Source organism: Cydia pomonella, chromosome 12 (genome assembly GCF_033807575.1).
Source record: "Cydia pomonella isolate Wapato2018A chromosome 12, ilCydPomo1, whole genome shotgun sequence".
NCBI classification, from domain to species: Eukaryota; Metazoa; Arthropoda; class Insecta; order Lepidoptera; family Tortricidae; genus Cydia; species Cydia pomonella.
In genome coordinates, this window is record NC_084714.1 from 14,051,827 (window position 1) to 14,076,697 (window position 24,871).

The 24,871-nt window shown below is 38.0% G+C and overlaps 1 protein-coding gene across 4 annotated transcripts in view; it reads left to right on the top strand.

The window, feature by feature from the left end:
* LOC133523665 (protein-L-histidine N-pros-methyltransferase) overlaps window positions 1-24,871 on the top strand; it is a 115,260-nt gene that overhangs the window by 36,477 nt on the left and 53,912 nt on the right. For all 4 annotated transcript variants that reach the window (XM_061859345.1, XM_061859343.1, XM_061859342.1 and 1 more), the window contains one exon: window positions 11,556-11,746. In XM_061859345.1, the coding sequence (XP_061715329.1) occupies window positions 11,556-11,746 (191 nt within the window). The remainder of the gene's footprint in view (window positions 1-11,555; window positions 11,747-24,871) is intronic.

The following is a 24,871-nucleotide window of genomic DNA, read 5'->3' on the forward strand; positions in this document are numbered from 1 at the left end:
CCTCCAGCCATCCACGATTTCACACATTTAAACGAGAATTAATCTGGCATTGTGAGCTCTCGCGCGGTCGTTAATATTTCGCTCCGTATTGACAATGCGTCCACACTAAAGGATTTGATTCATTAGCCCAGGGACTAACGTCCTCGGTACAAAGAGCTCGTCCTATCCGAAGGATGCACTCTCTGACCTTCTCGCTAACGAGTTGGGATAATGATCGTATTCAAAACGATGTGACTCGTCGAATGCCGTGATAAACAATTACGATGATTATTAAGTTTTACCTTTAAATTCTTCTGCAACGTGAGTCACTTTTGGATTACCAGCATCTTTCACCGGACGTGTGAACAAAGATTGGCATATTCCTAAATATATTTGCCAATGCGATATATGCAATTCGCTCGGGGAATGGCGACCTAGTACAAACTTGCATTGACCAAAACAGCTCAGACGGTCTCAGGGGAGCTAACACTGTCTTGCATCGCGAAGTTGTCTAGTCGCCAGTTTTCTAAATTATTTAAAACCTGTGCTTAGAAAAGTCAAGATAAAATTATTCTTCCCAGCACATTTTATTTATATTGCTGAAAATCCAATCATTGTTACATTAGTTTGGTGACTAGATGTTTGTTTTCTACTTTATGTAACCTTTTAATTATTATAATTATTTTAGGCCGTCTTATCTAAAAACATGTTTAAAGAAATATTGTATTATTTAGTTCTTTCCAATTCAAATATTATATTCAAATTAAGTAAAAAACAATAATAAATATCATGAGTGTGCTAAGAAATATATAGGCTAAAAGCGATATAATATAGTTTTTCAAACGTCTTTCCTGTTTTTATCCACGTGACGTAGGTATACATTATCCATGGACCACATCGACAATATTAGTAACCCAGATAAACTCGAAAACAAAGTATCTATAGTCATAGCTCGGCCTCGAAACCTCGAGGTTGAATAAATCATTATCGATCTGTCTTCCTTAGCAGGTAGATCTGAGCGAGCCAAGGAAGTAATTTTTATTCATTCAAATCTTAGTCTACTCGTGCTGAAATAGAATATTAAAAAGCGTGTCTCATAAAAAGTCATTTTGTTCACAAACACCAATGCGGAAGCAAAAATACACATAGTTCATGTTTATGTTGATTTTAATGTTTTATCGAAATGCTTATATCAGTTATATCCCATGGAACCTACGTTTTTGTTATTGTTGAGAATCAGGGTGAATATAATACAAGCATGTCACCTGCCATCTACTATTTTCTTTAATAAGGACCTCATTGATGAATTGATGATTGTTGGTGATATCGACGTAATTCTACATTTAGGTACTGATATTTGACAAATGAATTAATAAGTACCTAGTTAGTTATTTTTGTATTTAAAATAAATTCAGTCGTTAATGCCAAGATTAAAGATCATTAAAATTAATAAGCTTTTAAACAATTTTTTTTTGTATTAGGTACACAATGTATCTTCTTGAAAAAAATCGGTGTTTTTTATTGATTAATATTAAGAGTCCTTATTCCTACAGACGAGCGTATTTTGTAAAATGCTTCCTTTTTCATTCAAGATTACGACGTAACTATTAGTATTTATTCAAAAACTGATAACGTACTTAAATAATCGTTTCCTAAACTAGGGGCTCCAACAGTTCAAATTTTCATTTTCTCTTTTAAACCTCTTTTTTAATGAGGTTTTTTGGGAGTCTTTTCCAAATTTTGCAGTGAGATGTGGCGTTTCGGTTCTCAATTTTGCTATAAACAAGAATCATTTGGTACATGAATGACTACAATTTGATTCAACATATCTCGTACGAGGGGCTGGAATGATTAACAATCGAAGATTCATTTGAAAAAACTGAAAAATACCTTCCGAGTTTTCTTCATTTTTTTGGCGAAAACAGGGTTTTAGTATATTTTATTTCCGCAAATTGTACGCATGTTTTGCTTTAAAAATAATATTATAGCAAACTGTAACTTTATGTTAACCTATAAAAAAAAAATCGTAACTATGGGACCTACATTGCCGTAAATTTATATTTTTTTAAAACACGTATAAATCACGCAGCAGCGACGCCCCGCTCTCAGTCCGCGCGGAGCGCGCTTAGAGGACGGACCTGTGCTCGATTGTCAGGCATTCGTTGCGATCGTAATCAGCTACGGAGTTCCGAGAAGTGCTATATACTGCGATTAGAAAATCTTAATAAAAGTTCATTTTTTACAGTATGCCTAACAGACTCGCTTATTGATGGATTTTCAGTGTTACTTTTTTTTTAATACTAAGTCGGTGGCAAACAAGCATACGGCCCGCATATGTACGCCTGCAACTCCAGAGGAGTTACATGCGCGTTGCCGACCCTAACCCCCTCCCGCCCCTCGTTGAGCTCTGGCAACCTTACTCACCGGCAGGAACACAACACTATGAGTAAGGTCTAGTGTTATTTGGCTGCGATTTTCTGAAAAACGCATTTTCACTTGAAATTACGTTAGGGTTTGCATTATTATTTTTGACCCGGATGAAGTCCAAGTTCTCATGATGGAGTCAGGAGTTGGTCACCAGAACTTCTAATCTACTAATTATAATCCCATCGTGTTTGGGCTCAAAAGATTTGCCCTGACGAACACCATCGATCTAGATGAGGTCCAGGGTCTCATGATGGAGTCAGGAGTTGGTCACTAGAACTCCTAATCTACTCATTATAATTCCATCGTGTTTGGGCTCAACAGAGTTGCCCTGATGAGCACCTTCAATCTAGATGAGGTCCAGAGTCTCATGATGGAGTCAGGAGCTGGTCACCAGAACTCCTAATCTACTCATCATAACTCCATCGTGTTTGGGTTCAATAGAGTTGCCCTGACGAGCACCATCAATCTAGATGAGGTCCAGGGTCTCATGATGGAGTCAGGAGCTGGTCACCAGATCTCCTAATCTACTCATCATAACTCCATCGTGTTTGGGCTCAATAGATTTGCCCTGATGAACACCATCGATCTAGATGAGGCCCAGGGTCTCATGATGGAGTCAGGAGTTGGTCACCAGAACTCCTAAACTACTCATCATAACCTCATCGTGTTCGGGCTCAATAGATTTGCCCTGACGAGCATCATCAATCTAGATAAAGTCCAGGGTCTCATGATGGAGTCAGGAGTTGGTCACTAGAACTCCTAATCTACTCATTATAATTCCAACGTGTTTGGGCTCAAAAGATTTTCCCTGATGAGCACCATCGATCTAGATGAGGTCCAGCGTCTCATGATGGAGTCAGGAGTTGGTCACCAGAACTCCTACTCTACTCATCATAACTCCAGCGTGTTTGGGCTCAATAGAGTTGCCCTGACGAGCACCTTCAATCTAGATGAGGTCCAGGGTCTCATGATGGAGTCAGGAGCTGGTCACCAGAACTCCTAATCTACTCATCATAACTCCATCGTGTTTGGGTTCAATAGAGTTGCCCTGACGAGCACCATCAATCTAGATGAGGTCCAGGGTCTCGTGATGGAGTCAGGAGCTGGTTACCAGAACTCCTAATCTACTCATCATAACTCCATCGTGTTTGGGCTCAATAGATTTGCCCTGATGAACACCATCGATCTAGATGAGGCCCAGGGTCTCATGATGGAGTCAGGAGTTGGTCACCAGAACTCCTAATCTACTCATCATAACCTCATCTTGTTCGGGCTCAATAGATTTGCCCTGACGAGCATCATCAATCTAGATAAAGTCCAGGGTCTCATGATGGAGTTAGGAGTTGGTCACTAGAACTCCTAATCTACTCATTATAATTCCAACGTGTTTGGGCTCAAAAGATTTGCCCTGACGAGCACCATCGATCTAGATGAGGTCCAGGGTCTCATGATGGAGTCAGGAGTTGGTCACCAGAACTCCTAATCTACTCATCATAACTCCATCGTGTATGGGCTCAATAGAGTTGCCCTGACGAGCACCATCAATCTAGATCAGGTCCAGGGTCTCATGATGGACTCAGGAGTTGATCACCAGAACTCCTAGTCTATTCATCATAACTCCATCGTGTTTGGGCTCAAAAGATTTGCCCTGACGAGTACCATCGATCTAGATTAAGTCGAGGGTCTCATGATGGACTCAGTAGTTAGTTGGTCACCAGAACTCCTAATCTATTCATCATAATGGTAATTTGATGGTGCTTGTCGGAGTAAATCTATTGAGCCCAAACACGATGGAGTTATGATAAATAGATTACGAGTTCTGGTGACCAACTCCTGACTCCATCATGAGACCCTGGACTTCATCTAGATCGATGGTACTCGTCAGGGCAAATCTTTTGAGCCCAAACACGATGGAATTATAATGAGTAGATTAGGAGTTCTAGTGACCAACTCCTGACTCCATCATGAGACCCTGAACATCATCTAGATTGATGGTGCTCGTGAGGGCAAATCTATTGAGCCCAAACACGATGGAGTTATGATGAGTAGATTAGGAATTATGGTGACCAACTCCTGACTCCATCATGAGACCCTGGACTTCATCTAGATCGATGGTACTCGTCAGGGCAAATCTTTTGAGCCCAAACACGATGGAATTATAATGAGTAGATTAGGAGTTCTGGTGAACAACTCCTGACTCCATCATGAGACCCTGGACTTCATTTAGATCGATGGTACTCGTCAGGGCAAATCTATTGAGCTCGAATACGATGGAATTATAATGAGTAGATTAGGAGTTCTAGTGACCTACTCCTGACTCCATCATGAGACCCTGGACTTCATCTAGATTGATGGTGCTCATCAGGGTAAATCTATTGAGCCCAAACTCGATGGAGTTATGATGAGTAGATTAGGAGTTCTGGGGAGTTCTGGTGACCAACTCCTGACTCCGTCATGAGACGGCCTGGACCTCATCTAGATCGATGGTGTTCGTCAGGGCAAATCTTTTGAGCCCAAGCACGATGGAATTATAATGAGTAGATTAGGAGTTCTGGTGACCAACTCCTGACTCCATCATAAGAACCTGGATGGACTTCATTCGGGTCAAAAATAATAATACAAACCCTAACGTGATTTCAAATAACACTGAAACTCTATAGCACTAATGTGCGCAAACGATTGGCATCTTGACTACGCAGCATGGGTGCGTAGCCACCATGCCAATCGATACGACAACGAAACACTATCTGTCTCTCTCGTACTAATATGCACAAACGATTGGCATCTTGGCTGGGCAGCATGGGTGCGTAGCCAACATGCCAAACGTTTACGATACGACAAGGAAACACTATCTGTCTCTCTATCGCACTAATATGCGCAATCGATTGGCGTCTTGGCTAGGTATCATGGGTGCGTAGCCAACATGCCAATCGTTTACGATACGACAACGAAGCACTACTCTCTCTCTATTGCACTAATATACGCAAACGATTGGTATTTTGGCTAGGCACTAAGCAAGTGTGTGGCCAACATGCCAATCGTTTACGATACGACAACGAAACACTATCTGTCTCTCTATCGCACTAATATACTTTATTTATACCTGCAGTCATTTAGTAACTTCTTCATTTTCCATTGGTGTGAAAGAGACAGAATAAAGAGCAAGGGTTATAGTACACTCTGTAGTCTGTACACTTAGTAGTAGTGTACATAAAAAAAAAAACTACTGTGCATATACAATAAAATAAAGAGTGCCCATATGATATCATATGACACTAAAATTAATGTTGCTTGAAATTATATTGAAAACTATCAAGATTATTCTAGTCTGCATTGAAACGCGCGTCGCGTTGCCGGCGCTCGCGTACCGAGCGCCAACGCCATCTATCGAGCGTTATTTCGTGAAATCGGAGAACGCTCCAAGGATTAAGGGCTCTTAATCACAGGGCCTATCCCGTTATCTGCTTTATTATTCGTTCTATGCACGACTACAGCGCCGCCCTGGTGGTTGTTGGAGACATTCAATTGACAGCTGTCACATAGTAGGTATGAAGATCTCGTCACATTTTCCCACACCGTACTTTATCGTAATTTATATTTCCCCCTCCACGCGCTTCGCGCGCATATCCAATAGGTAGTATAGTGTTACATTTTGACATATTTTATAAAATTTTGTAATGTATACCTAAATCATCGAAAATCGATCAGTCAAAACTTCATTTATGTCATGTCCGTGCTTTTATTATAAGACTAGCGACTTTCCCCGGCGTCGCACGGGTTACATAAAACCTTAACAAATTATACACCTAAACCTGCCTCAGAAATCACTCTATTGATAGGTGAAAACCGCATGAAAATCTAATCAGTAGTTTTCGAGTTTATTGCGAACATACGTACACACAGGCAGACGCGGCGGGGACTTCGTTTTATAAGGTGTAGTGATTTAATGGGTAAAGAAACGTTTTCATATCACGCCTGTTAATTCCGTTACGGTTAACAGTTGGTTTTCTGCTATGATTCGAGATTTTTATTAATTTATGTGCCTTGAATTTAGGTGCGCAATAATAATATATTTACCCTATTTTTTTTGCATATTTATACATTAATTTCCTCTCGTCCAATGCATCCGGCCCGATTCGAAGAAAGATTAAGATACGTTTAAGATCTTGGAAATATCTTTAAAAGATCGATAACTAAACGACATGTCAAAATTGACGTTTATTTCAATTCAGCTGTGATACCAATAAGATCTATCTACGATATTTCAAACTTTCTAAATTGCCGGAATCTAGCTGCTTCTGTCAATTATACGACATACAAACGATATCTAAATGAGAACTTATCTAAACCAGAACTTATCGTTTTCGTATCTCATTCTTCGAATTGGGCCGATCATCTCTAACTTGATTTAACGTCTAGCTTAGTATCTTCCGTAACCTTAGATCAGAGATATACTGGTCTGAATAATGGCAGTAATGCAGTGTGAAGGTTAGCTCGGAACACCAAAATCATCATCAATTTTGGCTCCGATAGAAGACACTAAATAACATATAATACTCATGAGAATGTATGTATGTGTTAGCTTATTTATAAACACAATTTTTACAACAAAGTTAAAAATAGAAACATTCAAAATGTGATAAAGACTTTCCCTCTTATAAACGTGTACTAAAGTTACGATGCCGCTAATAATCGTTTGTCCCTTTCCATCATACCAATTCGTCGGAAAGGGAAAAACGATGATTAGCGGCATCGTAACTTTAGTAGTAGTACACGTTTATTAATAAGGGGGTTTGTTATTAGGAACCATGGCGTCGTGGGTGCAACTGCGTTTTCAGATTTTCTTAAAACCCTAAGGCGCCATACGCACTATGCGGCCAGCCGCGTGCGGTTGCGGCGGACCGCTTAGTGCGTTCAGTATTTATGGTTGCGGTTTCATACATTCTTAACCGTCATGCGGCTGTCCGCACGCGGCTAGCCGCTTAGTGCGTACGTAGCCTTACACGTAATGACAATCGGACCCGGCCAATTCTGTAAAAACACTGGAAATCTTGGCTTAATGGGAATTCATGGTGGAGGTTCAAGAGAATACGATCGTTAAGAGGGAAGGATACCACATGATCGCCCATACAAACAGAGCAAAACGTTTTTCCACTTCTAAATATTTTCCATTCTCCATGATTTTTATTATTACGTTATTGACACAATGAAAAACTAGGTTTATAGGTTTTCCTTTTTTTTTTCAAAATTTGTAATACATTTTTTTAAAGCACATCCTATAAACCTAGAATATATTATGCTGAAGCGATCAACATCAAAATCAAAGTGATTTGTTAAGATTTGGTTAGTGGAAAACGTTTTCTCCTGAAATGGAATTTCATAGAAAAAATTACCGTTATTTCGTTAGGATCGTAAAGCTATTCTTCCCTCTTAAGTAGGATTTCATATAATCTAGGACTATTCATATAGTCATAATTAATTAAAATTAACTTATTTACTTAGTTTTAGTTTTATTTTAGAATACATGTACTTTAGTTTTATTGATTAGTTCGTTTAAACATATAATTTTAAATGTTACTGTATTTTGTAATTTTATGTCTCCTTTAAATAAAATAGGAATACTTAATTAATTGACTTACGAAATGTCGAAATTTCTGTTGTTTGGTAACAATATATTATACTACATTATAAATTTCCAGTAATGGAAATCTATAAAGTTTTTCTTACGATCAAAATATACGTTCAACAAATTTAGATTGTTATGTCCGCATCGGTTGTTCCAGGCAACCTCACGCATGTTTATAAAGGGACCCACTGATTACCAGTTCGCCGGACGATATCGGCCTATCAGTTATTCGCGGTTGTCAGCTTAAGCGAATAACTGACAGGCCGTTATCGTCCGGCGAACTGGTAATTAGTGGGCCCCTTTAGAATAGCTAACCCGTATCGTATTAAGTCGTTTGCTCATAAAAAATCAATATCTAATCTTTTCAATTCACCAGCAACACAAGGTATGTAAATTTATGTTTTAGTTATTGATAACAATCGGAAAACAAGTGACACGAACGATCCCTACACTTCAGAATATCATCAACGATCGGCATTCGAAATTTTCCACAATTTGTATTCTGTCTGGATAATTCCCTTTCGCCTTGGCCTGCATTCTGTTATCCAAATCAAATCTTTATCTAATTCCAATTCAGTCCGATAATAAGGGGTTGATTCAGTAAAATATTTCGTAAAATTGTGTGTGACAAAAACTAGTAGGTATACTTTCGTGGAAATTAGTAACACTTTGCGTTGGTACACAGTAAAATAAAAAAAGAAACCGGCCAAGCTCAGTATAGGGTTCCATAGTAGGGTCAAATTTTTCACAATAGACTGCCTTGAACGGGGACTATTAGATGGTATCCTGTGTATAACAAGCATGGTTCTAAAGTTAGAAGGGGACACATTTTTTTTCTTCTGGAGCGAATATTTCCGAAAATATTTTCTTTAGCAAAAATGATTTTTAAAGACCCGTATTCATTTGGAAGATCTATCCAACGGTTGTACCTTTAAATATTTTTTTTTTGTTTTTACATTTTGTTGCCATGATTGATCCTTGCCAAATTGCAGCTTTCTAGCACTAACGATCGCAGAGCAAAGCGGCGGACGGACAGACAGACGGACATGGCAAAACTATAAGGGTTTCTAATTGACTACGGAACCCTATAAATGGGTGTTTTTAAGAGACGATATGTAGGTATACGTTTGGGAAAAGAAACTGTTTGTGACTTTGAGCACACGATTAATGTTCTCTTTTCTCTCCATTTGGATTTGACCATTTATTTGTTGTGTTCTGTCAAATATTTTTGAAAAATCAGCGATGGTTGTTAAATATTTTTGGTGCATTTTTGGTCTGGTTTCAAAATAGAGTTTAACATAACTTTTTTTTAAATTGGTAGGCATTACGTTGGTCACGCTCATACACATTTAAGTTTTAAATAATTCAAATCTAATATCAATATAAGAAGGTATTTTTTTTATTCTAGAATAAATCTCACTATTGAATCCCATAGTTCTGACGTAGCTAGACTATTTTGAATGTAAAGACTGTGTATTGCATAATCACCGACATGATTCACCATCAGGAGTCGATTGAGTATTAAATATTTACTACCTCCCGTTTTTATATTACCTTTGGCGTTGGATCGTAATTTGCAGTAATGTTGTAGTGATGTTTTTGTTTCTTTAGGTAGATATTTGATAGGATGAAGTTGATCTGTTCATAAATGTTATAAACATTCGATGTGTAGTGGTTGCGCATTTTCTAATCCATCAATTTTGATTTTGAGATTTGATAAGCAAACCATGTTGCTGTATTATGTAGGTACCTACTGCCTGCCAGCTCTACTTGAGGCCGCCGGCATTTTAAGAGACGATGGTAAGAGACCAGACGGAATCACACTAATCCCGTGGAAGATGGGACAGGTGCTGGTCTGGGACGCCACTTTCCCGTCTCATTTCCACGGCACATCTGCTGAGGTCGGCGCGGCGGCAGAAGAGGCCGAAAAATTAAAAATGACCAAATATGGGGTCTCGGCGGAGAATACTATTTCATACCTTTTGGCGTCGAGCGAGACCACTGGCCCGTGGGGTCAAAATGCTCTTAAATTAATAAAGGAACTTTCCTAAAGGTTAGCAGAGGTCACCGGCGACCGGAGCTGGCTGCTTCCTCGCTCAAAGAATTAGTGCCTTGCAATACAGCGAGGAAATGCTGCCAACATCTACGGCACCCTGCCACAGGGGGATATTTTTTTAGTATTTTACTTTAGGTTTAGTATTATTTATTTTTAGATTTAAGTTTTATAATTTAGTTATATAATTGAATGTGTCATTTTATAAATAATAAACGAATATATCCTAATCATTTCAATAAGTGGTGTAAATAGAGGACTTGTCACTTTGACAAGGACAAGATTGCACATGTAAAACAAAAGTAGAATTGATTGAGAGAAAACGCACAATATTTCAATGCATGAGTTGTTGTTGAACTGAAATTAGTCGTACTTAACCCGATATAATCATATACGGGACAAGCAAGTAAACTTTTAACACTTTGGTATTATTTACGACCCCTCGTATCGTATCAAAGTCATAATAAAAATTCAATGGCTGCTACCAGCCGCCGCCAACGCGCCGTGACGATTGTTTCGACTACCGGTTTTAGATAATTATCTTTTTCATCACACACCCGTCTTTCGATTTTTAATATAAAGACAGATCGGGCATTAATTAAGCTGGGCTGATGAGTTCGCGGCGTCCCGCTCGCTCAGTCATTACGGCATGTAGAGGCGAGAAGTTTTTTTAATTTGTTATTATTCTGTGGCGTAAAGAAATGTTAATTTGAGGCAGCGTGAAATTAACAGCGGCCCTTTGTAGGGCCGCGGCGGCTGACTTAAACACACAACGGGTGACGAGCTACACGCTCCTTTCATACTCCACTCTCTTATTTGCACTCGAATTAATCTTTTTATACACTTTCATTAAGAGCTCGGGTTGTTAAACATCGATTTGTAGTTCGGAGCACAATTGCTTATGCTTAATGTAGAAACTTTGGTATGAATGGTCCAATAACGGCATGATTATGTTCGCAATGTTCAATCATGTCATTACTAATACCTGAGTAATGTTCCATTAGAATCTCTTAAGCGTCCGTTTACCGTTATTTGAATTTGTTGTCGACAGTTGAAACCTACTAAAATGCTCGCTTTGATGATTATTAAACCAAAATATCAGATAGTTAAGTTAAACTAATTCCTCCATTAATAAGAGCTACAGCCATCCTATACGCGACAAGTTTTAGCAGTAATGCAACAATATGTTTAGTTATCACACTAACTTGATGTAAAAGCGTGAAATTATGTCTTCTTAAGCTGCGTACATCATCATTATGTATGGGAATACTACGACATCTATGTAAATTTTGATGCTCTGCGAGAAATCAACAGGAGGCCACAGCCGAGAATTGCGGTAGCTGAGGGTAACGAGAGGATGTGAGGCCTCTAGTATTGATAATATATTTATGCTATTGTGCGACTATCTTCCATTTTCCTGTAAAATAAGCTTTAACGAATCAGTATTAAATAAAAACATTTGTATTGCAGTGGTATCGTGTGGACAAAGGCCTCCTTAGTCCAGAGCTCAAGCAGAAGTTCAAGCAGCTAGATCCCGACGACGACACAAAGGCGTTCCTGTCGGCTTCCATCGACAAGTCCACGTGGGTCTGGACGCAGATCTGGTATCTGCTGGCCAAGGCCGTACTTCGACACTTCTGGTCTATCACCGACATCAATGGGTAAGTATTATGTTAGTTCAAGCAACTAGACGTATGCCGGCTTATCCTGGCTGGGTGTGGCGCCTGTCTCTTGTCATGTCAAGCAGCTACGCTGACGTCATTCCTACTGGCCTCCATTGAAAATCACCGACAATGGGTACATACGTCACCTATGCTGGTTAGTTCAAGTAGCTGGACTCAGACGACAAGAAGATATTCCCACCTTCATTGACAAGTTCACGTGGGTCTGGACACAGATCTCCATCGTGTCCATCGTAATCTGGATGGAGGGTGTTGCTGTGCTGGCGAAGGCCATCCTCAAGCACTTTTAATATGATCACGGACAATGATTACCTTTTATTGCATTACAGTCTCGTTTTTGAAGATGTACTCGATTTTTCGAGGTTTTGACATAATACATGGACGTGAAATCCATCATCGAATCCATGATAAATATCTATAAGATGGAGCGTAGAGCCACTCTGGCTAGTAAATTAAAAAAAAGCCCTCGATTTTTTTTATTCCTCGCCTTGCAGAGTACATCCTTCAATTGATAGTCTATAACAAACTGTGTCAATTTCAATCTTTGTTATAAATTTAGTAAAAACAGGAAACAAAGGTACAAAACAACCGAACAAAGCTGAACTAAGACGGTGTGAATCATGGAAGTTCAACTCAAGGTAAGTTACAAATCTTTGTAAGTGAAAGAAAACTTTTCTCTCATCCTTACGAACACGCTATCAAACTTTTTCATTTAAAAGTAATGAATCATTTCTTTCACAAACGATGAATTGCCATTTGAATCACGACAATTGGGCATTATTAAGTGCGTCCAGATTCGTCCAATTACGCCAATTACACTCCCGGTAGCTGTAAGTATGTATGAGTATATTATTTCCTCGTCCATTGTGTCGTGTATGCACAAATTAACTAATTCAAGTACTTAGCGCTGCGCATTCATCGATAAATAAAATCACTATTATTGTAGTAACGTTTACTGTTTGCTATAAACCTAGATTAACATAGGTGCGTTTGTAAAATTTCGTTTTAATCGCGATATTTTTCGTTTAGATGGAGGAGAAATGAAATACCGACGATGTTTTATTATTCTTATCGACAATGAATTGTTGGTTTAGCCTTTGATCGTTTAAAAACAATTTTACTACTTATATAGGTACGGTGCAATGCATGGTAAAAGTATCGATATCGATAATCGCGATTACGGGTCGGGAGTCACTGGTCGCGTCCGGGGCTCTGTGAACGGCACTGAAAGCGATCACGGCGGGTGTCTATAGCCGACCACTAATAAATAATTTAAATAAATTGACGGACGAGATTTACTCATTGGCTGTTTCCGTCTCTCAATTACGTTTTATTTATCACTTGCTACTCGGCGGCTCAAGAGGACCGCGCCGCGACCGAGCCTTTGATTTGCATGTTTGTACATCGGATTTCGCGCTAACTCAGATTGGCGTAGAAATATTGCCCGTTCAACGTTCGAATTACGAAAATTTCAATTGAATTGGATTTCGAAATAATTTCGATTGAGTTGTCTATGAAACGCCAATCAATATTAAATAAAGTTTAGAGAGATATTGCGAGAGAAATGATTGCTATTGATTTGTTTAGTTTGTTGGAAGTCGTTTTTGTTTACTCATTTCGGTCGCTTTCATATTGTTTAAGCTGTAATCATTTTCATTGCTTTGTTTTTATTAAAATGACTGATCTTAAGTCAATAATATCATTTAGAATGACAATCGTGGATGCAAATTAAAACAAAAATAGTGCTTTTATAATTCTTTATGGACTAGACTGATTACAAAAAATTAGGCTTTGGATATTTAAACCTTTTGGCTTTACTTTATATTATAAAGAACGTTGACTGATACTTATGAATTATGAACAATTCGCAAGGTATTCATAAACGCAGTCGGTAATCCCAGTGAGACTACAGGATATTTAATCATCACCAAGGCACTTAAAATATATGAGTCAATAAACGCCTTCCTAATAATGTAGTTTCCGGACAAAAATATTTAAACGAATACATTTCGAAGGAATGACACTTGATAGAATTGATTTTTATTTGTGTCAACATACGGAATTGTAGAGACATCCTCATTTACACTAATTGAATTTGATTTTGATTTAACAGCTCATGTCAATTCAAGAAAGACGTGTTATGATCAATATAAGTGTGAAATTTGATTTTTGTCGGTACCTATAGATAACATGTTTGATTTCTTCGTTAGTACTATATATAATAATAAATACTATAAACTATCAAAAACTAGGAAGTAGGTAGATAGTAGATACGTATTTACGTATCACGTCGTATTTACTTTTGTACTCATGATTTGAGTCGTTACTATTATCGTATGGAATGTTACAAGGGCTTTCTTCAAGATAGTACCTATGTTATATCGTTTAACACAGGATTTGTAATTATTTCCCAAGGTGCCTGAGGTGGATGAGCTTTCTGTAATGTGACGAAGCCTGCGCTGTGGATCTGATGGTATGCTTTTTTTTGGTTGATACAGGTTTTTTCCCAGGTAGTCATAGTGACAAACAACATAAAAGTAGCTAGAGACCTCATACTATTGTCACTGTGACAAGGTACGAAATGGGTCACAAATTAAATCTTTTGGATAAGTATACCAAGCTCGTCGCCATCGACTTGTAGTTATTCTCTTTTTGGTAAAGTATTTTTCAACTTTCTCTTACTTGTGCTAGCTCTTTGACTTTTTGATACAGTTTTTTTTTTCACTTGTTCCAAATATCTGCGTTTGTCCCTGACTCTTTTGCGGGCTACCCTCCCTATCAAATAGTTTAATAGAAATGGTCGTGTCCAAGTCCCAGGCTACAGATCATATATACATACATACGTATGTGCTATTAATTAGTTCAAAGTAGAAACGCATTTCAATCAGCCACAGTCATGTTAATTGGCGCGACGACGCACGCCCGAACCAATTGGAGATTGTTCAAATTTCGAACATACCCATTACGTGTGAAAGCAATGACCCATGATCATTAATTATCACTTGCGTTTATTGATATGAATATTAGGTCAATCAAATTCGAGCTATTTAAAAGCGTTTTGAGGAATTAATTTCCAGCAAGCTGGAAATCATTTTAATACCTTCATCTGGTCCTAAAATTGCTTAAATTGTGTGCTTAAATTTTGAAAGCCTTAGGAAATATTTTTTCCTAGGATTGCCAAACCACTCGATGTAGAAGGAACCCACCATTAATTACAATGGCACTACCAGCAAGGTTTGATGCATTGTTGAAAAGATGTTTTTTACTTTTTGTAGGTTTTTGTGTGTTTGTCCCTATTGATAGATATCAAAATAACAAGGAACACTTTGAATAGATTAGTTTTTACATAAATTTTTATGTATTAATATGAATTAGCACTGTTTTTTCGTATGTATATGCTATTTTGATATCTGTCATTAAGGACGTCTAGACTAGGTCCCTTAGTGGCGACATCCTCACCAAAAAGGCGTTATACACTAAATCACTATAAAAAAACGTTTTTTTTTTTAAATTGGTATTAACTCTGAAACTGGGCGACTTAAAAAAAGTTTATATGATATTTTTGTCTCTAAATACGATATGAGAAAAGAGAGTACTCCCATCTTAAATGCCGGCAACGCACTTACAACCCCTCTGGCCATGGGCGGCGGTAATCGCTTACAATCAGGTTATCCGTCTGCTCGTTTGCCTCCTATATAAAAAAAAGGATCCGGAATAGTGTTGAGTTGCTCACTCGTGAGGCACCTCATTTGTACCACTCATTTAGTTAAATTGTCGCAGAACTTCACACCGCATAAATGTCATACATCACTCCTCAATTAATTTTACTCATTTACTCGCGCGCATCACACACAGCTCTTACCACTCAAACCATTCAAACACTTCAAATTTGAAAAAAAAACTCTCAGCCTTTCAAACTCACTCGCGTTCCTCACAACTCGCAAGAGAGTCGCGAGGCGCTCGGTGCTCGCCGACATTCAAATGAAGAAATGAGTCATTGACGTCATCGCATTCATCGCTCACACTATCAACTGCCCAACTACAAACCTTATTGCAAGGACAAAAGGTCCACCGAGAAATGCGTGTTTGTACCATTCACTCGCCTCACTGTGACATCCCCTCAGAAATCCTTTCAAAATGAAACAATGAATTAGATTTACCGAAAGAGGGAGTGAGACAGACACGCGCCGTGCTTCAATAACACCTCATCGAAAATACGTTAAAAATGAAACACGAAAGAAAACAAGCGTAAGCGTCCCGCAAGCTTACATACATATTACGCCATTTTGATCCTAGCATTGCTAAGTTACTTGTCAAAAGCGAAAAATCTAAGTCATCAAAGAACCTACCGAAGAAAGTTTTTTCTCTCTGTCGCACTTGTAATTTCATACGTAAGTGCGACAGCAAAGCAAAACTTCGTGGTTCGCGGTAGGCCTCCATATTTGTTAGCTATTATTGTACTAACGCGCATACCAGTATAACCTGACCTCAAGACTCATATTGCTGGTGTCATGTATAATCTGAATCAATTAGACTGGACAGTGAAATAGTTACTTGATAAGCGATTGAAATGCCAACCAAGTCTCACTGGGCATTTACGAAGCTAGCTTAGAAACAGTTATCGTTTAAGAGACCAAAAGATTATTTAAATTATTGAAATATAATATAGTGGCGTACACAAAATATGATATTTTACATTAGTTTATTAATAAAAAAGTAAATATAATTTGTATAGGTGAAATAAACATGTACATTTTAACGATTTGAATTTGTAATACTTTTTGTTAACGTGCTTCGTATAGTATTTCGATCATTTATGATTTTGACATATTTATAGTACGAGAAACTCGAAAAAGTTGTTCGTAATCTTTAGTTGTGTTTTATAAATAGTGATCAGTGACCATTCTTATAATTATACCAAAATAACAATATATTAACATTGTTTTCGCGATAAAATATACCTGTGGGTCTTTCTTTGTGTCTTTTGCATACAAAAATCAAGTGTATATTACACGCCGGTGGCATTACCGCGCGAACGTTATTGAGGCTTTCGTTTGTTATCATATTACAATGCTATTATTACTGATAAATTATGAGGTGGTAAGTTAGTAATTTCTATATAATAATGGTACAAAAAATATTGGATTTGTTCTCCTTAGTTTGTTAATTGGTTGTTTGGTAGTTTATGGTTAGTATTTATTTCAATATATGAATGTTAAACTTAAAATTATATCAAGTAGCAAGGATTGATACTGAACAATCTAACAATAAAAATAATAAACTGCTAAATTAGAACAAGTTTCATAAAAGCATCAAATTAAGTTGCAATAGGATGTATGTACTTTAACTCATTAGTTTGATTCTTAAATGTATGTCTTCTGTTGTTAAAGTTCTGTTTTAAACCTCCAGAATTGCACTCCAAGTAAATATTTAAAAGGAAGTTTAGCAATGCCTAAATATGTATTTACATTAAATATGGTTTGCTGCCGTTGGAGTTGATGGAATAGTCGATGCTGCAAAAGTGCTAGTACCTCTCCTCATTTGAAGTAAGACATTGTAACACCTCATTTTAGAGAATGAGGTACTCATACAAACTCATTTTAAATTGATGTCCTACCCATCACTAATCCGGAATATACTGTTAAAATCTTTTCGTTTCCTAGCGGGCACTGTGTATGTATTTTAATTTTGAATGTGTATCGTCTCTACTTTTACGATTAATAAATCTAATAATCGTTGAACTTTCTTATAGAGTATTGAAATGGAATTCTTACTTTAAGTATCACATATTTATAAATGATATACTCGTTTGTCTATCCCCTTTATTTGGTCATTTATGTTGCTTTGTATAATAATACCTAATATTGTAAATCATTTCGCTTAAAAAATTAAGATGAACGGAGAATTATAACATTTCCTGTTCTTACCTGTCAACCAAACTCCGGTCTGTAACCCTAAGCTTAGACTACTGCTTGGTACGGTAACAAACTGACTCAGTATTTATGATATAACCGTAGTCATAAACTTCAAGTCAGTAATATCATTGAAATACAATTTCGCAATCAAAATACGTAATTGAATCCGATCTGTACGGGTTCGATGACAGCATTCGGTCACCAATTTGCCGGCACCTCATTACGTTTTATGGGCACTCAATCATTGGCCGAATTATGCACACACCGTTACTGCCCACACTTCGTGCTGACACAAAATCTCTTTACGTCACTGTCATTCTGAAGAAGAGGGAACGAGAGGCAATCGAGTGTAAACGGTACGCAAGCGAGGGTAACATCTCATAGTATCTCAACTGGACTGTAGTAAGCATGTTTCAATATCTTACTCCAGTGGTTATTGTTCCTACACAAGTAATGCATTTATTTACACTCAGTCATTGCACATAAATGGTTGCGAAGAAATTAAACCGTAACTTGTATGCTCTGAAAATAACAAGAAAATTGATTGTCATGTTTATTTGTTTAAAAAGCGGCCAAGTGCGAGTCGGACTCGCGCATGAAGGGTTCCGTACCATTTAAGACGTATTAAAAAAAAATCTACTTGCTAGATCTTGTTCAACATTTTACCACTTTGGAAACACATTTTACCACTTTGGAACTGTCTCTCGCGCAAACTATTCAGTTTAGAAAAAAATGATGTTAGGAACCTAAATATCATTTTTGAAGACCTATCCATAGATACCCCACACGAATGGGTTTGATGAAAAAATTTTTTTTTTAATTTATTGACGTATTAAAAAAAAACTATTCACTAGATCTCGTTCAAAACCAATTTTCGGTGGAAGTTTGCATGGTAATGTATATCATATATTTTTTTTAGATTTTTCATTCTGTTATTTTAGAAGTTACAGGGGGGGGGACACACATTTTTTCACTTTGGAAGTGTCTCTCGCGCAAACTATTCAGTTTAGAAAAAAATTATATTAGAAACCTAAATATCATTTTTGAAGACCTATCCATAGATACCCCACACGTATGGGTTTGATGAAAAAAAATTTTTTTTTAAATTTTTATGACGTATTAAAAAAAAACTACTTACTAGATCTCGTTCGAACCAATTTTCGGTGGAAGTTTGCATGGCAATGTATATCATATATTTTTTTTTAGATTTTTCATTCTGTTATTTTAGAAGTTACAGGGGGGGGGACACACATTTTTTCACTTTGGAAGTGTCTCTCGCGCAAACTATTCAGTTTAGAAAAAAATGATATTAGAAACCTAAATATCATTTTTGAAGACCTATCCATAGATACCCCACACGTATGGGTTTGATGAAAAAAAATTTTTTTTAAAATTTTTATGACGTATTAAAAAAAAACTACTTACTAGATCTCGTTCGAACCAATTTTCGGTGGAAGTTTGCATGGCAATGTATATCATATATTTTTTTTAGATTTTTCATTCTGTTATTTTAGAAGTTACGGGGGGGGGGGGGGGGGGGCACACTTTTTACCACTTTGGAAGTGTCTCTCGCGCAAACTTTTCAGTTTAGAAAAAAATGATATTAGAAACCTCAATATCATTTTTAAAGACCTATCCATAGATACCCCACACGTATGAGTTTGATGAAAAAAGATTTTTTGAGTTTCAGTTCTAAGTATGGGGAACCCCCAAAATTTATTGTTTTTTTTCTATTTTTGTGTGAACATCATAATGCGGTTCATAGAATACATCTACTTACCAAGTTTGAACAGTATAGCTTTTATAGTTTCGGAAAAAAGTGGCTGTGACAGAATCGGACAGACAGACGGACATGACGAATCTATAAGGGTTCCGTTTTTTGCCATTTGGCTACGGAACCCTAAAAAAAAGAACCGTAAAGTCAGTGACATAGATTGTGGGGTGTGGTATATTGTATGGCATAACTTTAATCTACCGCGCTGGTGGCCTAGCGGTAAGAGCGTGCGACTTGCAATCCGGAGGTCGCGGGTTCAATCAAACCCCGATTCGTACGAATGAGTTTTTAGGAACTTATGTACAGTAGCGGAAAAAAATCTATCATATTGTGATTTTTCTGTAAAATATTTCAAATTAGATGAAACCAATAACTGAATTTGTTGATAACTAATCAAAAAAGGTTATATTGATTTATTCTCAACCAATTATACGCTAACAGGCCGGTACATATTTCGAAATTCAATTTGAATTAATTTTTCTGGAATTTAGCGTCCGTCACTAGTGGTATTTAAGTCGATAAAAAACGGAATATCGTGCTAATTCATAATCATATTTGTAAGAAATATCGGTCACGTCATGGGGAGACCTCGTGGAAATAAAAACTTAACAGTAGCTAAGATACAAGAAGCAATTATAAATGGCTTCACACAAACGACGCTGGCTAAGCAATTTCAAGTCTATATCGAAGGTTTTGAAACGGGAAAAAGCTCACGGAGGTGTCAAAAGGCCCAACAGACCTGGTCGCCCACGATGCACATGAAGTTTGGTAGACCGCAACATTTTGCGAATAGCAAGACACAATCCACGACTCACGGCGAACGACATTATGCGGGAAATATCGTGTGGAAATTCAGTTTCTGTGTCTCTACGTACTGTAAGAAATCGCCTGATGGATGGCCTGGTGGACTTCCTGCTCGTCGTCCTGCAAAGAAACCACTGATTTCCAAGAGAAATCGAGCAGCTAGAAAAAAATATGCGAAAGAACATCTTTCTTGGACTGCGGAAATGTGGGAAAAGGTAATCTGGAGCGATGAATCCAAGATTTTACTGTTCGGAACAGATGGAATTACCTACGTACGACGTCCCGACCCCAAGTATCAGCGCCCTACAGTCTGCAGTGAGCTGTTTCAGTGCAAGTGGAGTTGGTCCTTTACATCGAATAAACGGCATTATGACGAAGGAAGTTTATGAAGGAATATTACAAGATGTGTTTCTTCCGTGGGCACGCCAAAATTTCGGCAGAGCGTTTATGTTTCAGCAAGACCCGAAACATTCGTCTAATCTTGTTAAACAATGGTTCAAAAAACGTAGAGTGAGGGTTTTGGAATGGCCCAGCCAAAGTCCGGACTTGAATCCTATAGAAAACCTATGGAAGGAACTAGATTGTCGTGTGAGTGCATGAAATGTCAACGAAAGATTTGAACAATTAAAGGAAGAGTGGGAACGCATTCCAAGTTCTTTGCTCGCGAAGTTGATTGCATCACTGCCCCGAAATGCCAAGCTGTTCTTGATGCAAAGGGTTTCAGTACCAAGTACTAATCTAATATTTTGATTTTCAGTGCAGAATCTGTAATTATTGTTGTTTACTTTTACCTATATTCCGAGTATTAATTATTTTATGCACTTTTTAATAAACTCGTACAAAACGAGTTTCTTATATGGTGTCATACAAATGTAGTATATGATTTTACTCTCCATCTAAAGGACTTTCACATGATAATCGTTTAGGCAGGCTTAGTCATTCTCATAAAAAAATACTTAAAAAAAAAACACAAATATGATAGATTATTTTCCGCTACTGTACGAAATATTATATTTGTTATTTACCAGTCGCTTTTCGGTTAAGGAAACTGGACTAACACCCCCCCCCCCCCCCCCCCCCCCCCCATTAAGGCCTAGTTTACCCTCTGGGTTGGAAGGTCAGATGGCAGTCGCTTTCGTAAAAACTAGTGCCTACGCCAAATCTTGGGATTGGTTGTCAAGCAGACCCCAGGCTCCCATGAGCCGTGGCAAAATGCCGGGACAACGCGAGGAAGAAGAAGACCTACCGCTCTAGTTAAGTAGTGTATAAGTATGTAGGTTATAAATGGGTATATAACATGTTAAAGAGCGCTTTATCCGCCAACAAACTGTCTTCAGCTTGCGGAATATAATTATGGAAACACCATTTAAGTTTTTTAGTTAATTTTTTTCTCCATTGAAAGCCCGGCAGGCTACAGGTTGAGTACCGCTGGATTAAATAATGCATATAAACCCATCCCAATTGTCCCACATCCCGAGGTGTTTACTTATTACACATAACTTCACAGCAACCGTGAGTAATAAATGATACAATTTCCATTTATGTCCATGACAATATTAAAATAACTTGAAATTACGCACACCCCAATCGAACACATGTTAAAAAGCCAATACACAAATGTAATCTTTTTTTGAGGTAAGATAAACTAAATTATGGGCTAAAACACGTATAATAAAATAAAAACTCACTTAAAACTCGTATGATTAAGGGACCTTCGTATGCAAATATCTCCATAAACGTCTCTCGTGACGTTAGCGTGATTGTTATTGCAAACATTAATTACTGCGACCTTCTTAAATCGTGAGTTAATAACTTGGGGGCGAATTCAGAATCAGTAAATGCTGTACCAATGCAATATTCATATCAGTGCGTCTAACTGAAACACACAAGCAGATCTAGCCTTCTTCATAGACTTCTTCAAATCGAAGGTCATTGGTTCGAATCTTGCCTCCTAGAAATGTGTGGTATATCATTGGTTCACAAGCATAGAAATACAATGATGTGGTATGTAAGCCAATTGAACCATCGTAGGGATTATAGACCAATACCACGCGTGCTTGACACTAAAAACACAAATACCAATTTACTATGTATACGCGTACCACCGCGTCGTGCTTCTACATACATATACAAGGTGTAACAAAAATAGTGTACAAACTTTTTTTCGAGCGTAAAATTTTGTTTTTCAATGGGGCCGGTCGTCCAAGTCGGCCAACAAAGGCCAAAAAATTTTCGCGTCAAAAAAATATCTTCTACTTTTTCCTGTTCAGAACAGCCCTTAAACGGATCCTCACTATTTTTGTGAAGTACTCCTTGTATGTACAGCGAGGGAACAGAGTGAACAGACTGAAAAATAAGAGTATGATATTGATATTGTTTTGATACAACTAATTCACATTCGAGAATGAGGCACATTCGAGAATACAATTATATTTCGGTCGCGCCTGTTTAATACTTTATCTTTTTACATTAACGCTTAAATGCTTGTTTTTGTTAACAATAATTACGTCTCTTGTTCATTCTCATATTTCGACTCGTTTATGTCCAACTCACGAGTTATAATGAATTGCTTTAATTACCCTTTTTCTCTGAAACGTTAATTACGATCCTGTATCAAAAGAAAGGATTTTTCTCAGCATAGTAAGGTCCATAGACCTTACAAGAATTGAATGAAGCGTATTAACGTAGCTACTCATTATCGGAAATTATTTACATTGAAAAACTTGGCGATTGACACCAATGAAATAAAATAAGAAACCTAAAAATTTTGTAAACAATGTTCAAACGAAAGGGCCTTTTCATGCTTTTAAATTAATAACAATATCCTTATAGTTCCTTACCAAAGCTTTTTCTGTTCTATCACATAGCTTTACCCAGAGTTAGTATAATATATTTATCTATTCAATCACGAGTGCCCATTTTCCATAAATAGAAGGTAATCGCAAGAAATAGACCACTTCTTAGCCCGACGTCTTTTGAGGCGTAATTACGCTTTCTTACGCGACGTGTCCGCAGACGACAAAAGGTCTAGACTGCGCGGCTAACTACTGGAAGGAAATATTCAAGCAGGCAATAAGATTAAGGTTATTTATTGTGAGCAGTAAACCGCCGTGTGGTCCGTATTCCGCGGCGGTCGCCACTTCTCAAGCAGCAGCGATCCTTCGATAGTGTACCATTAGCGCGAACGCTCGCGCCGGCATCCAATTGTGCGTTTAGATATCGCATACAAATGTCGATCGGGTGCGCGGCCGCGCCGGCTCATCTGCATTCAATCCCATTGTTGCGGTTATTATTGAATGTATGCGTAATCGCTAATTTATGGGGCACACTGACCACTCGGCTCACATCCGATCTAATCTCGGTTTGGCGTTTAGAATTCAGATCGAGCTGAATCCGCATTACGACCCGCTTGTTAACATCGACAATGCGCCGCTTACGTCCGAAGGCACTAGGCCGCAGCCAGACGTAGATGAGTATCGTAAATATTTCCATCCCGGGATCGTAATTATTTGTAAAAAAAAGGCGACAGTGTCGTAATAGGGAGTGAAAAGCGGCGGCCTCCGCCCGCACCCGCGCTGCCGTAAAAAGCGCAAAGAATACACCTCGATATGATCGCACAAAGGCCGCTCCTGAATCCTACCTCAATGCTAATTTCCACTATCGCGCTCGCCCTCATTCATTTTCAATCGGAGCCAGCCTCCGCTTACTTCTATTTTTTTAAATCACATTAAAGAATCGAATATGGTAGACGTTTTTTTGTGCAGCTGGTGCGTGCGACGCGATTTATTTATTTGCGGAGTTTTTTAAAGCGACATTCCGGCTCGCTGTATACTTGTGTCTACCCGCAATTGGCATTTCGGGCTAAGCGCGAGGTATACAAAGTCGCCGGTTTTAACGGTTGTTTTTAACGCTCGAATCCTCGCGCAAGAAACGGAGGATACAAATAAATTATTAATCGTTTGTCCTGTCTTTTATAAATTAAAATCCATCCTTTTTTTGGTCGAGCGCGCCCTGGCCGAGTATTTTTTGGCGTCGCGTTTCATTGTCTGTCTTCGAATTTATTAAGCTTATGCCAGAGGTGAGCAATTAAATCTGTGACAGAAATTAATACGAGCACACAGCCTCGCGCGGGCGACGCGGGTCGACCGGTTATTAATTCACAGCTTGTGTGCTTTATTAATCCCCATATTATAAATAAAGACTTTACATTGGTAGCCGCAATAAAGTACGCCAGTGCAGTGTAGGCAGACACAATTTATTATGAATACTTACCCGAATCGTAACGGCTTCATAAAACGTCTAACTAGGGTACGGTACGTCACAGAAATAAATTGAAGCAAATTAGATTTATTTTATGTGCCTGACACTTCAAACACACCGGTAATTCGTGAGTAACGTAAATTAAAATTTCCCCGTGTCCGGATGCGCAGCGTAGGAAAATTCATGAAAATTATCTAATTACGTGTGTGCAGAGAAAAATCGCGAGTTTACTTAGTAACCGCCCGGAAAATTACCCACATAAATCAACTGGCGCGCGCGGGGCGCTTGATTTTCCATTCGCTATCTTTTACGCTGTTATTATTTTGATTTATTCGTCCTGGTAATGAAGCC